This window comes from Mytilus galloprovincialis, chromosome 7 (genome assembly GCF_965363235.1).
Source record: "Mytilus galloprovincialis chromosome 7, xbMytGall1.hap1.1, whole genome shotgun sequence".
Lineage (NCBI taxonomy): Eukaryota > Metazoa > Mollusca > Bivalvia > Mytilida > Mytilidae > Mytilus > Mytilus galloprovincialis.
In genome coordinates, this window is record NC_134844.1 from 95630134 (window position 1) to 95645725 (window position 15592).

General features: G+C 31.1%; 1 protein-coding gene across 5 annotated transcripts in view; it reads right to left on the minus strand.

Moving 5' to 3' along the window:
- Positions 1–235: 235 nt before the first annotated feature.
- LOC143084026 (doublecortin domain-containing protein 1-like) overlaps positions 236–15592 on the minus strand; it is a 66974-nt gene continuing 51617 nt past the window's right edge. For all 5 annotated transcript variants that reach the window (XM_076260438.1, XM_076260440.1, XM_076260439.1 and 2 more), the window contains 13 exons: positions 14124–14315; positions 13296–13519; positions 12429–12499; positions 11831–11978; positions 10471–10730; positions 9939–10101; positions 8784–8930; positions 8183–8428; positions 7216–7352; positions 6505–6591; positions 5317–5466; positions 4542–4727; positions 236–4054 (listed from right to left, as the gene is read on the minus strand). In XM_076260438.1, coding sequence (XP_076116553.1) covers positions 3998–4054; positions 4542–4727; positions 5317–5466; positions 6505–6591; positions 7216–7352; positions 8183–8428; positions 8784–8930; positions 9939–10101; positions 10471–10730; positions 11831–11978; positions 12429–12499; positions 13296–13519; positions 14124–14315 — 2068 coding nt within the window. In that variant the 3' untranslated portion in view covers positions 236–3997. The remainder of the gene's footprint in view (positions 4055–4541; positions 4728–5316; positions 5467–6504; positions 6592–7215; positions 7353–8182; positions 8429–8783; positions 8931–9938; positions 10102–10470; positions 10731–11830; positions 11979–12428; positions 12500–13295; positions 13520–14123; positions 14316–15592) is intronic.

A 15592-nucleotide genomic window follows, 5' to 3' on the forward strand; every position in this document is an offset into this window, starting at 1 on the left:
CAAAAGACATATCAAAGACTGAACCAAAGGACATATCAAAGACTGAACCAAAGCACATATCAAAGACTGAACCAAAGGACATATCAAAGACTGAAACTTGTAAACATAACAAAGTGTAAAGTATCTAGGTCTTCTACCTTCTGAAATATTAAAAGTTATTTGTCAACCACGCCACTGCCAGATCACTGGCTGTTGAAATATCTTGTTTTCTAGACAAAAACATAACAAACACGCGTTACTTTTATATTTTTATTTCTATTCCTCTTTTGACAGAGCTAAGCTCCTATACAATTAAGAAAACTTCAACATTTGTAAAATTTCTAACAAAGCTAAATAGCTTGCAAATGCACTGACTTAAAAAAAAGACTTGTATGATTCAAATGATATATTGGCTTAAACCTCACAAAATAATTAAATATATATATATATAGATGATTTGAAGGAAAGGAGAGTTAGGTTAAATGAGACTACCCTATACAGCTCTGGTTGATATGGTAATTTCAAGCCATAAAAAAAGGTCATTTTGGGCTATTGTTAGCATCAAATTGGTTAAAATTTTATTGTGTTTTTGTAACACATCCGTATAGTGATTTGTCCGAGGTCTCAAATAATTATCGTTCCAAATATTTTGGCAATTTTGTTCTATCGGCGAAATAAGGGAAAATTTACACCTTACGAAAAATAACCCACTAAACGGTATAGTAGACCTACAGCTTATATTATCTTAGAAGTTTTCTATTGTCTAAAAGTACCTTTTTTTGTCATGTAGCAAAAATGGAGTGGACATATACCATGGAAATGACTAAATCTAACTAAGCTGTAGAATATATTATTCATTTTCTAAGAATTATTTTTAAAACCCAAATCGAACCCTGTGAACATATTACTGTGACCCTTAAACAAGTGGATAAAAGTACAGTAAGAATATAATTTCAAAATAAGCCTTTTCTTTATTTTCATTGTAAATTAAGTGGCAGTTGTCGAAAGTTATTGGAATGCCATCGTTAATTGACTGGCATTTTTTTTAAATCATGTTAATTAGCTCATTAATAATTTGATTCAAATGCATTTTGATTCTATTTTTTGTTTTGTAACATTAGGAATTAAAGCACACAGTATGATTAAGCATTTATGAAAAAAACAATGTAAATACAAAATGGAGAAATATTGGATGTAGCAAATCTCAGTGAAGGAAGTCTGCAGAAAAAATAGATCTCCTTCTAAAGTTTGAAAAAGTTATAACTTTCTCCTGGAATGTAGTTAAAAACACACCAACAGATAAACTATAAATATTACAACAATAAAGATCGATATAAAAATACGAAACTAATGTTAAAACAAATGGAAAATGAAAAGACATACACATATTCTGCACAGTGGAAAATATTGTTCCCCCCTCCTGGATCTGCCTATGTTGTTGAGGGGAAATTAGAAAGATCTTTACAATTGTTCCTTTTTCTTTTTAAATATTTCCCAACATACAGTAATATATTTGTTAGAATAAATACAGACCCAATTACGAACAAAACAAAACATGTTATACCAACTCTCCACATCTTTTTAATTTTGATTTGAAAGTCTCTATAATAAGGGCGCAATAATATGTCAAAATGCAATCTATGAGGGCGCTACCATATGAATTGTTTGGGGAGCTAGGATGAAATTTGAAAAAAAGGCAGGACAGGAGTTAGTAAAAAAAAAAGACAGGATGACAATTTATGTAAAAATAGTAAGAATAACTAATAAAACTGTAAACCCCTAATAAAAAAGTAAAAAGTATAAATTCTTTTCTAGTTATATTATTGTAAATCTACCCTATGTCCAAATATAAAGTTTTAAAGTTAGTACATATTTACTACAGAAGCCATATATTATACAAATATATATATACAAAATGATAAAAAGTAAATCAATTTAAAAAAAAAAAAAAAATAAGCATCCCACTCTTTATCTTTATATTTGGCCTCACATATGTCATCTAGCAATGTTTTCTAACAAAATAAGTCAATTGAAGAAGTTCGCTACTCTGTTAAAAAATAACAAGCTTTTTAAAAGACTGTTATGGATTGATAGTATATAAATAAAGAAACTAAAATAGATGAAAAAAATGGAGGGTCCGTGTGCTCGTTTTCGAGATATAAGCCATTGAAAATTTGGCAGGAAATAAATCTCTCTAGATTTTTCATATACTTAACATTGGCACCTTATCTGTTTCAAAAAGTATGAAAAAATAACAAGAATTTTAAATAATTTTGAAATATGGCTTTTCAAGCTTTATTTTAATAAAATTAAGAAAAGATAATTTGGGGTTAGTGGGCAATTTTTTTTAATGACAATACATGGATAAAACCAGAGGATTCCGAAAATCTGGCAAAAAATCAAAAAATGGAGGAGCAAACATCCTTAAATCAGCCTTCACCCAGAAAGTAAAATCTAAAAAATATACAAAATTATTCTGGTCTGTATTAAATGTAAACATTCTAAAAAAAGACAAAAGAGTTGAACAGTCATCCCTCCCTCTATAGAACAAAAGAGTTGAACAGTCATCCCTCCCTCTATAGAACAAAAGAGTTGAACAGTCATCCCTCCCTCTATAGAACAAAAATTTCTTAATCTCTATTCTTAAGACCAACAAAAAAATAATTTGGATTTGTCTCTTCATGTGCTATTTTACCACCAAAAAAAAAATAGCAAAATATAACCGCAAAAGTTACAAATAATTTGAACTTGTAAATCAATGTACAAATTGTTTCATCCAACAACAAAAAAAGGTATTCGTTGGATATAACAGTAATATACCAAATATCCAGGACATTAAAACATCATACCTACAATATTAAAAATTTTACAAAATAAATGAGAATAGATTTGACAAACATGTAAAATTGAGCAACAGTTATATCACAGACAAAACAATACAACCACCATTCAAAACAAATATTTTGTTTCTGACAAATTTTAGTTTATCATTTTTTTTCCCTCCTCTCTCTCAATACTTGTCCTATAAATTTCTAGAACAAGCAAGTCAGAAACAAGATTCATATTGAATGGCTGTAACTGTACAATGGTCCAAATTCTTATACCAAAAATATCACAAGCAAAATGATTAATTACAATTATCATACACTTAAGCTCTGGAGGACATTTGTTATTTCTACCAGTCCACCATGGGATTTGACACAAAATGGGCAATCTTCTAACTAGGTGGTCCAATGTGGCAACCTTATGGAGTACACATGTAAATTCTTCTCTTTCATCATATAAATTTAACATACAATTAATATAGCGGAAAAATAAGAAATTTGTGTATTCAAAATTTTTCAATCTTTCAAATTGAATTTCAGTGGGCAAGAGTCGACTGACCACAGTGGGCAGGTAAAAATAACAAAATACATTTGAGCTGTAGTGTAAACTGATCATCAATCTTTTCTCTTCAACTGTTTTTTTTGTCCATTTAAACAAATTTTAAAATATAATAAATGATCATCAGTCAAATCTACTTCTGAATATTGTCTTTCACTAATACACTAAGTCATGCATGAACAGTTTTCATGTCTACTAATGAGTCCATCTGGTATAGTACCTTTTCTAAAAGTTGTTTTCTTCTTAAATTAAGCGTAAAATCAGTAGTTACTTCATTATGAGTTCAATCACTACAACCTAAATCTACCCATGTAATTAGATGATACTACCTTCTCTGAGGAAGCAATTTTTTTAGAAGGGGGTCAATGTAAATACATTTATTTACTGCATTAGTTACAGAAATAAAGCATAACAAAAACACTTCGTCTTTAGTGAACCTAGCTTGCCAGATGGAGAAGTAATATCTGGATTTCTATCAACATAAATAAATGTCAAATCAAGAAAGCACAAAAGATTTTGAGATTCTCTTTAGCAAAATTGCATTTCTTAAAGGGACTAACACTACACAGAAAATATTGTTTAAATACAAGCATTATAATCAATTGGCAGTTCTTTACTTCTAACAATTATTGCATCAGTTCGCGGTCTCTTCTGGTGGCATTGTCAAAGCTGGGGGTCCAAAAGGGTCAACCTGAAAATATAAATTAAACCGACTGATAACATGGCTGCAAAGATAGTCTAAAAATTGGAACACTAGTGGCCATCTTGGATTTCAAATGAACATGTACAACTGGAGAAGAATAAGATGCTATGAGATAAACCAATTCATTCAATGGAGAATATTAATGCAAATACACCTGAATTAATCAAGTTTATTCAAATTAAATTGGCCATGTAAAACTATTATGGTGAAAGTAAAGATATGGTTTATTTACTAGTAAATTTGCTCATTCTGTACATACTGTTGGAATTAACAAAATCCAAATGAGCAAAACTAAGAAAAAACTGTTTAATATCTAGTAATATTGATCAATCATTCATTTTTTGTAAATTCATAATTTTTTGTGATGTCTTTATAAATATGAAAATTTCTGTGTCATGTACTTGTTAAAATTGTGACAGCAAAGGTTTCACAAAAATACAAAATTTCAAAAGTAAAATATTAAAATCTGGCTTACATTGACTTTAGGATTAAGAGGAGCGTCTACAGTAAAATCTGTAGCAGATGGTCCGTATTCTTTCCTCGCCCTTGTCCAGTTAGCTTTGATCTCTATCACATCCCTGTATCCCTGCGGTTTAGTGAATGGTTTACCACCAGAAACACATAACAGCTCATCTTTGTTTATATCGTTGAACTTTGTTACCTATAATGGACGAATAACGCATCAGTAATTTCAATCATAAACTAGTAAACTGTGAAAAATCTAATCAAGATCCAAGAAGTCTATTTTTAAATTACTAGAAAATAAATTTAACAGATTTGAAAAAAAAAATAATAAAAAATTATCACTTATCTTAAAAACTTGAAATTATGAATTTGGCATGTTACAATAGAATATTTTTAATATTACCAACTTTTGACTCCAAAATTTATATTTTTTCGACTTGTTACCTTCTCTGTGGTTTGACATCCTGGTACTCGGTCAAGCAAGAGTAATGTAAATAAGTAAATTCAAGATTTTAATTGGTACAGTTTTGAGGGAAAGTTTACTGTTTAATGCTTTCTATACATGACACAGTCATCAGATAGCAGTAAACTTTCCCCCCAACTTGCACTGTTTATATATATTTGATTTTTCTTCTTTTGGCTGCTCATAATTGACCAGGATGACACTTACCACAGAGTAGGTAACCTGTAGAAAAAATATCTAACCCGTAGTCAGAAGTCGGTAATATGACAATAGACTATTGTGGTCATCTAGAATTTTAGATCAGCTATTACTTTTAACTCACCAGCTTGCCTTCCATTGTATATATGAATCTTGCCTTCTGCCACATTCCAAGTTTAGCTGTGGAGTTATCTAGAAGTTCTTCTATAGTATTGCCCCACACGTACACAGCTCTTTCCAAACTCTCTCCATTTGGATAAACCATAACTCTTTTCTAAAATAATCAGAATTGTTTTAAATTTTAAGTTTTCAGTTATTCTTCTACTTCATGTAAATTCATGACCTTTGTTTTTTTAACAACTGAGTACGGTATTTTGAAGAAAAAAAATTGTAAATGAAAGCTGCTGAAGAGACAAATCACATTTTGTGAGAGCTACAATAGTTTTCAAATAAAAACTTGATTCATCACATTATTTCAGTACTTTAAAAAAAATTCTGACATTCTAAACCCAATATTTCAAACAAATAACAAACCAGCAATCAATTCTAACATCTAAAATATTGAGCTATTGTCAATCAAAAATTTATTGTGAATAATGCAACTGAGTAAGTATTGCAAAAAAAGAATTCCCATTCTGATATTTACACTTGAATGCAGATTCTTGATATCACAATATTTTTATCTCGCATTTTAATCCATCCTTCAAAGATTGCAATAACAAGTGCACACAATAATTTCTAAGTTTACAGTAATATCTTATCCTTTAGCAGATAGTGTGTTTTGAGGAAAGCAGTATTATTCCATGTGCAATAAATATTATAAGTCATTAGAGTGAAAACTGCATATATGTCAATTTCAAAGCAAAAGATTTTTTATACCAGTAATAATTTATTGTTTCTTAATTTTATAAATGATTCATTTCACCAAATACAAAATTATCTACTTAATAAAATTTGTGATTTAAAAAAAAACATCACCTGTTATCTGTCACAGGTACAAGCAAACAATGTGTAAAAAAAGTGTTAACACTTAGTAGGACAGAGCTAATAATTCTATTCTTTGGTAACTTTTGTACATATTGGAATCAGGTGATTAGACGTACAGCCAATAAAAACTCAATATACTTCTATTACATATAACATTTATCTAATAAAATTAACACATACAATATCTCTGTACAAAAAGAAAATATGCAGCATAATGAATTTTTAAATAAATTTTTAAATGAATTTTTGAAGATTTCTATAATTTGAAGTCCTGACATTCTTAATCCAATATTTAAGTCTGCTAATAAGTTTAAAGTCTACATACCGTATCAGGCTGTTTATATAAACGTCCTGAAGTACCTATAGTCTTTGTTGTTTCTTTTTGGTTCTTTTTCACCTCAGCAAGATGGGTCTGGAAAATAAATTAAACCTTAATTACAAAAATTAACTCAGAATTCCCCTCTTTTGTAATGTCTTATGTTTGAATGTGGTTCCTATGGTTATAATTTAATATTGTTTTTAATTGAGAAATAGTTTAATATGGAGTGGCAAACTGTTCATCATATTCAGAAAGCTATCTTGCAGGTCAATGTTAGTTTGGTTTTGGTTGGGGTTATGCCGTTGCCTGTAGTTGCTTATGTCTCTGATGAAACAAGTTTGTACAAGGAAAGGGCATTACACATGAAAAACAAGAGGGTTGGACGCCAGCTCCATTCCCGATGTGCCTGTCCAAAGTCAGCAGCCTATAATTCACTAGTTGTCTTTCTTTATGTATATTATATTTGTTTTCATTTTACTGTTTTGCACATAAATCAGGTTTTATCTTTTGAATTAATCTACATTTTGTCATGTCAGTGTATGTAATAGCTTGCTATGCAGTATGGTTTTTGCTCATTGTTAAAGGCAGCACAATAACCTATAATTGCTAACATCTAATGTCTTAGTGTGCGAGTTGTGACCATTCTACCTCTAACTTGTGGACAGTTTCATGTTTGAGTTGTTGAAATTATAGTAAGTCTTAGTGTGTGAATTCTACCTCTAACTTGTGGACAGTATCATGTTTGAGTTGTTCCTCTACAGACGGTTCCTGCCAGTTACCCTCTATAACAACAGGTTGTTTAGAACTTCTGGTTGGCTTCAATTCTCCAGGATCCATTTCTTCATATCTCCTTGCTGTAAATAATAGGTTATATATTATAACATTAGGATGTTAAACTCTCTAACCAGAAAATAAGTTTGATTTAAAAAAAAACCTGCTACACGAGTTATTCAGTGTGCACCACATTTTTTATGTGATTTCTTCAGAAAGTATTACAGTCATTCATTTAAAATAAGTTTTTTTTTACGTTTCATTTTATCTTAGAAAATGATTTTGCTAACCTTTCATTTGTCTTAGAATATGTTTTTTGATTACCTTAGAATACGTTTTTGATTACTGTAAATTCAGAAATTATTGCAAGGTTTTCATTATTGTGAAAAATGCGACAGAGTTGTAAACGCAATAATCTAAACTTGCATTTTGAGATATTTTATATGGATTAAACAGGATTTTTCTAACAATCGTAAAAAATTAAAATCGCATAATAATCACAATAATAACTGCACGCAATAATTTCTGAATTTAGAGTACCTTTCATTTGTCTTAGAATATGTTTTTGATTACCTTAGAACATGTTTTTGATTACCTAAGAACATGTTTTTGATAACATTAGAACATGTTTCTGATTACCTTAGAACATGTTTTTGATAACATTAGAACATGTTTCTGTTTACCTTAGAACATGTTTCTGATTACCTTAGAACATGTTTTTAATTACCTTCGAACATATTTTCGATTACTTAGAACATGTTTTAGATTACCTTCAAACATGTTTCTGATAACATTAGAACATGTTTCTGGTTACCTTAGAACATGTTTCTGATAACATTAGAATATGCTTAAGTTTACCTATCATCTGTCTTAGAATATGTTTTTGATTACCTAAGAACATGTTTTAGTTTACCTTTCATTTGTCTAAGAATATGTTTTTCTATATCAAGTTCCAGTGATACAGCTGATCTGAAAACTCGCTTCTTTCTCCTGTTTTCAATTTTGGATTCTACAATTTCTGGAGCAACAAAGTCCTTTCCACTGGAGATCCATACTTCTATAGGATATCTTAGGATGGTCTCTGTTCCGGGAATCTGAATCTGACTCAGAACCATCTCCCGTTCTTTAGCTAACTTATTAGCCTCTTGTTGGTCCACCTCTGTAATAAAGAAACATTGATTCAGTTATCTCCCCTTGGAATATATCTTTAGTTTTCTATTTCTAACCAAGCTGAGAAGTCCTTTTGTTTACATTTTGATGGAGTGTAACTCACTTACTGTAAAGTTAATAAATGTAGTACTATTTGTGATTTTTGATGAAAATTGTATTTTACATGACTTTTAAAATAATTTTCAAAACATTTGTGGGTATATATATGAATATTTCTGACCATTTGTCAAGAAATGATGCTGTCCCACAATGCATTGTTTAACATCCAATAAAGGAACACTTGTTGTAATCTGTCTGGCTCTTAACTGTTGAGTAAGAGCCAGAATCCAAGGCTAAAAACTGACCTGCAGAATCCTTATCCTGTTGAACTTCTTCTTGACTGTCCTGACCTTCACCTTCACCTCGTTCTCGTAAATTTTTACCCTGTTCATCCAATTTTTCCGTTTCCTGTTCCTGTTTCTCTGTTTCCTGCTCAAGTTCAAGGTCATCAACTGCAATATTTAGTCACATTTGAAAAAAATTATAAGCAAATTGTTTAAAAATTTCATGAAACTAATTATCAAGCAACTAATCGATTTGAGTCAGTTAATCAAGCCTTAGGGTTGGATGATTACCTTTGAGTCAGTTTATCAAGTCTTAGGGTTATGGATGATTACCTTTGAGTCAGTTTATCAAGCCTTAGGGTTGGATGATTACCTTTGAGTCAGTTTATCAAGTCTTAGGGTTGGATGATTACCTTTGAGTCAGTTTATCAAGCCTTAGGGTGGATGATTACCTTTGAGTCAGTTTATCAAGTCTTAGGGTTATGGATGATTACCTTTGAGTCAGTTTATCAAGCCTTAGGGTTGGATGATTACCTTTGAGTCAGTTTATCAAGTCTTAGGGTTGGATGATTACCTTTGAGTCAGTTTATCAAGCCTTATAGTTGGATGATTACCTTCGAGTCAGTTTATCAAGTCTTAGGGTTATGGATGATTACCTTTGAGTCAGTTTATCAAGCCTTAGGGTTGGATGATTACCTTTGAGTCAGTTTATCAAGTCTTAGGGTTGGATGATTACCTTTGAGTCAGTTTATCAAGTCTTAGGGTTGGATGATTACCTTTGAGTCAGTTTATCAAGCCTAAGGATTAGATGATTACCTTTGAGTCAGTTTATCAAGCCTTAGGGTTAGATGATTACATTTGAGTCAGTTTATCAAGCCTTAAGGTTGGATGATTACCTTTGGGTCAGTTTATCAAGCCTTAGGGTTAGATGATTACATTTGAGTCAGTTTATCAAGCCTTAAGGTTGGATGATTACCTTTGGGTCAGTTTATCAAGCCTTAGGGTTGAATGATTACATTTGAGTCAGTTTATCAAGCCTTAAGGTTGGATGATTACCTTTGGGTCAGTTTATCAAGCCTTAGGGTTGAATGATTACATTTGAGTCAGTTTATCAAGCCTTAGGGTTAGATGATTACCTTTGGGTCAGTTTATCAAGCCTTAGGATTAGATGATTACCTTTGGTATCTTTTCCTTGTAGGTATTCTGCCATCAATGTTTTATAATTATCTACGGCCCAGTCTATCAGGTCCTCGATCTCCATCACCATTGTACCGTCCTCGGTGTATATCCTACGTGCAGCACTATTTAGTCCTAGTCTGTATGTACACTGGTCCAAAATCTGAAAATATATAGAAACTAGACGTTAATAAACTATACTAAAAGTAGAAATGAAATTTAAAACTGTATGAAATTTCAACGCTTTTTTAGCATGATAATTCAAATAGTAAGAAAATATGCAAAGAATCTAGGGAAAAAAAAATTATACCTCAAATTAATAACTTATTGAAATTGGAAAAAAAAACACTGTCAATGGTTCAATAGCATTCCCTTAAGCCATCAGTCATGATGTATTAACAAATTTAATCTAGTCCTTTTTGAGCAAGACTATTGGTTTCTTTTTCAAAAAATCTAGAATAATTGTGAAATCTATATATTCCCCTTCTTCATTTTAAAAACAAAAATGGCTGAACAGAAAATCTATACATACGCCCTCTATGGTAGATCCACATATAAGTTCTCCTGGTCGTAATCGTCCCTCACCATTTTTGTAGGCAAGAATTTTAACAGTTTTAACTGCTTTGGCTGCAGATATTTCCTTGGCTATAGTGCGTACATTGGTTTCGTCACGTAAAGTACGGAGCTTATGTTCCCAGTCTTGTAGAGATAGTAAAGCCTCATGTGTAGATAGATCTACTTTTCCATTCAAGACTTTAAAACTTCCTATTTGCTGTAGTTTTAGTTTCTTAGCTGTTATAAATAAAGAATTTAGATTATCAGATCTTTGGATCAGAAAGAAAGTTTTATTCATACAAGTCATTGGAAAACATACGGTATAGCAGGTAATTTTCGCAAGTGTAAAATTTTCGCGATTTTCATTGAATAAGGTATACAAAATATTTTTGCAATTATTATTTTGGCAGTTTCAAAACTTTTTATCAATATCTTTTCACATGCACTTTGAAACAGGCGAAATTTATCTTGGTGTTTCTGTTCTATCCTGGAAAATAAGCAAAAATTTAAACCTGACGAAAATAATCTGCTATACAGAATGTATTTCTGAAGTATAACTCTTTATAAATCAATATATTTTCATAGAAACTTTTTTCAATTAATGCAACTAAGAGCTTGACAATATATAAATACAATCTGCTGTTGAAAACGTTATGTTGAAATCTTGACTTTAAAGTTTAGCTAGCTATAAAACTGAGGTTTAATCTACAATTTTCTTTGAAAATGCTTGTACATTGTACCAAGTGTATATGACAGTAAAAAAAGACAGTTGTTTCCATTCGGTGCCTTATAAATATAAGGAGATATGTGGTAAAGTTGTCAATAAGACAACTATCCACCAAAGTTCAAATAAAGTGAAGGCCGTACGGTGACCTATAGTTGTTAATGTTTGTGTCATTTTGATCTTTTGTGGATAGTTGTCTCATTGGCAATCATACCACATCTTCTTTTTCATATTAAGCAATTATAGGCAACTGTATGCCTTTCTTTTTCAAAGAATCTAGGATAATTGCAAAATCAATTGATAAAATCTAATGGTTGATTTTGTCAGTTTTAATGGACTTAATTGTTTTTTTGAATTTTACTTTGAATTTCAGTTAATACTTTTGTCTTACAGGTTGATGTTAAGGCTTGCATTGCACACTACAATATCTGTTTCCCAATTTTGTTGGAAATAACCTACATGGATGGACTGTACAACAGTTTTAATTAATGTTTTAACCTACCTTCGCCCATTGAACATGAGAACTGGACATTATTTTGAAGTTTGTTTATTTTGTATCTGTCCCTCATGGCTCTAGCACATGATGTACAAACAAGATATTCTCTCAACCTACCTTCGCCCATTGAACATGAGAACTGGACATTATTTTGAAGTTTGTTTATTTTGTATCTGCCCCTCATGGCTCTAGCACATGATGTACAAACAAGATATTCTCTGCATTGTTTATCTCCTGTTGACAATGGAATCTCAGCAACATAACCCTGCAATCATTAAATTTAACAATGTTACGGTGATACCAACCACCTTGACTAAAATCAATTTGGCTTGTTTAATTTTCAAAAAATTTTGCCAAACCATTTACTTTGACAAAAATATAAAAATTTCATAGAAATTGATCCACACTTTATCCGAAAATTTCATTGGATATATAGTAGTTTGAGAAACACTTATTTTGATCATTGAGAAGCTTAATATTTCCTTGACAATAGAATATAATTAAACATTAGCTAATTTTTACAGATTTATCTTCCTGTAGAGAAATAGACCACCTTATCAATTGAACAATGATATGCTAATAATTAATTGATTTTTTTTTATTTAAACACCACTTTCAGAACAATAGGCTATTTGGCTATTTTTTTTTTATACAGATTCTAAAATGGGGAATTGATTACCAAATTTTCCAATATCTAAAAACTTTGTGGACTTACTGGTTGATCTATGTTATCCTGTCCAGCTATGGAGAAAGTACACACATCAGCTTTGTTTGCAGCTGTTATTTCTACAAAATACATATTATCAATTAGTTGTAATCATTCTAACATTTTTTTATATAAACTTGAAGGAAGGGATTACCCTTAAATACATTGTTTTTCTGTTTATATAAATCCTGCTCAGTCACTCTGTAATTCTCTTATCATGGCTTCTTAACATTATTTTACTGGTGAAAACATAACAATAAATAATATGGGGGGGGGGGGGGGGAGCGGGGTAATAAAATTACCCAGTTAGAGTGATAAACAAATTATCTGGTTTTCTACATATTGATATTCCAAAATAATGTCTTACCAACTAATTTTGTTGAGGTATAAAAAAATAGTATATATACCAAAACACATAATTAACAGCGCCTGGTGATGTTTCATAGCCTGACCGTTTTCGGCCCAAAAAGGACCTTCATCAGAGGCAGAATGGTGGATTAATGTTTGCATCCTATTTATATAGATATGTAAACCGGCGGTTCAGAGTTATTAATTTTGTTGAAGTAATTTGTCCCCCTCCCTTGCCATCAAAGCATTTTATTGCGACTCATAGCTGATATTTGAGAGATACATAAATGTGCAGCATATGTAAAAAATAAAATTGAGAATGGAAATGGGGAATGTGCCAAAGAGACAACAACCCGACCATAGAAAAAAACAACAGCAGAAGGTCACCAACAGGTCTTCAATGTTGCGAGAAATTCCTGCACCCGGAGGCGTCCTTCAACTGGCCCCTAAACAAATATATACTAGTTCAGTGTTCATGAACGCCATACTAATTTCCAAATTGTACACAAGGTGATTATTTATATTTACCTTTATCATATGGATCAGCATAAAAGGAATGTATAAACCCAGTCTCTGCGTCATAATGCCATCTCTGGTGGGCCTTTCCATATCTGTTGGTTTTACGAGCCTGTAAGGTCACAGGGCACCCAGAGAAGGTCAAAGGACGACCTTCTTCATCTTCAGAAAATGGCTCATTATTTGGCATGGAGACAGTTAAGCAAGTCTGGTTGCTGTGTTTTGATCTTATCTCACTGAATAAAACAATAAACATAACCACTGATTCATTAATACTGTTACCATAGTTACCATTTAAAGGTGTACAAACAGACAGATTCATTTAGAAATAACTCAAAATTTTTTCATTATGGGAAATATTTTCTAACATATCAACAATCTAGCGCTTTAAACCATTGACATCTGTAAATTAATGCTGTAATGCAACTTTCATTTTGGTGCAGTAACAAAGAAATATGATTTAATGATAATTTAAGTATGGGAGTTAGTCTTTTAAATATTTCTGTCATGGCCCATCATTTGTTGGTTCTGTTTAATCCATTTAATTTCATTACACATCTATGGGCGATTTTTACTCTTTTTCCATGTTCTTTTTCATCACCCTCTATATGGTTCAGATTTTTACCTGTTTTCTTTCTGTGCAAATCTGTGGCCATTTTCTTTCATGACCCAACTTTGTAGAAAATTTGTACCAGAGTAACCAGTAATGCTTATTTTAAAAAAATCCATTTTTGTTTCATGACTTCTCTTGGTAAATAATTTGTATGCTATCTAGTCCTTACTCCTTTTCTTTCATGAAGTATCTTTGGATAATAATTAGTATGATAAATTCATCCTTACCCATTTTCTTTCATGACCCATCTTTGGTTAATGTCATCTGGTTTACGTTTCACTAACAAAACCTGGCTGACTCGCCCTTCTTGCTCCATCAGACCCAATACCAGTTCACGGTTTGCTGCACACGAAATGTAACCATCTTCAAATTTAAATCGCTGAAGTGTGTCACGAGATATCTTGGGTACTGATGCAGGCCTGGAACAAGAATATACATGTGAGTACTTAATGATATAATTACAATATTTCACATGAAGATGATTTTAATGATGTATAATGAAATTTAATTTTGAGTCTTTGGAAACATGTCGAACATTATTATAAACCATATAAGACCAAGGGTAAGAGACAAAACTCTTAAAATCATAGAAACATTTATGTCAGCATTTTAAGAATATATCCGATATGCTTCTAAATTACACTGATTTTTTTTTCTGTTTCACTGGAGGGCTTGAAAAAGCATTGATAAAACTGACATATACAAACAATTACTAACTGTAAGAGTTATCTTCCATAGTAACACTTAGTTCATCTCCTAAATTGTTTTTTTTTCTTTTTTTAAGCCCAAATTTTAAAATGCTTATAATGAACATGAGAAAAATATTCATGAAGTTTTATTACAAAATCAAAACACTTAATAATAAACAAGCATAGCTATAACCTGGTTATTTTCTAATCTTAAATTCTGTATTACAAATTGAATTTAATATTAGTTTTTGTAACACTGACAATTATATGAATACAAAAACATTAAAAAATTCTGAAAACCAAAACACAATTTTCTGTTTCAGAATCTAATACATTCTAGGTATTATTTCCAATAGCGTACACAAACCAATTTGATTGGCAAAGGACGTTCTAAACAATGAAATCAACCAATGACATGACATTATTTTCATTTTGGGGTCAAACAATGAAACTACCCATAATCCTTTAGATTCTGAAATACCGTTATAAATGTATAACATGCATTAAAATCACAAAAATACATAGCAATAATTGTCAGAAAATCAATTATACTCGTGTTACCTCAAAACATCTGAAATCATAAATAATGGTGTTATTTCAACTTATACAGACACTTTAACAGCAAAGACAATTGTAATTAACCACCAGCACAGAGATACGTCTCTTCTGTCGTTTGATGCCTTTTACAGAATCAGAGAAGATGACAATAATGTACTAGTACTACAGGTTTATTTATAATTATATAAGTCAATAAGACTTTAATTGTTGGACGACACTTTGATATTTTTGTTTCTGTATTATTTTTGACAACAACATTTTGGAGATCACAGCAGACAAGCTTAAGTGTCGTCTGCTCTGTAATAGGAAGTACAAAGGATCCATTTTGAAAAAGGTAAAAAATTCCTTCACATAGGTTTTTAAGATGAATGGGTGGGAACTATAGCTAGCCAATGATTTTTCTCTTCCATTTTTCATCTATCTAGTGTTTTAATACAATTGTCTTTGCT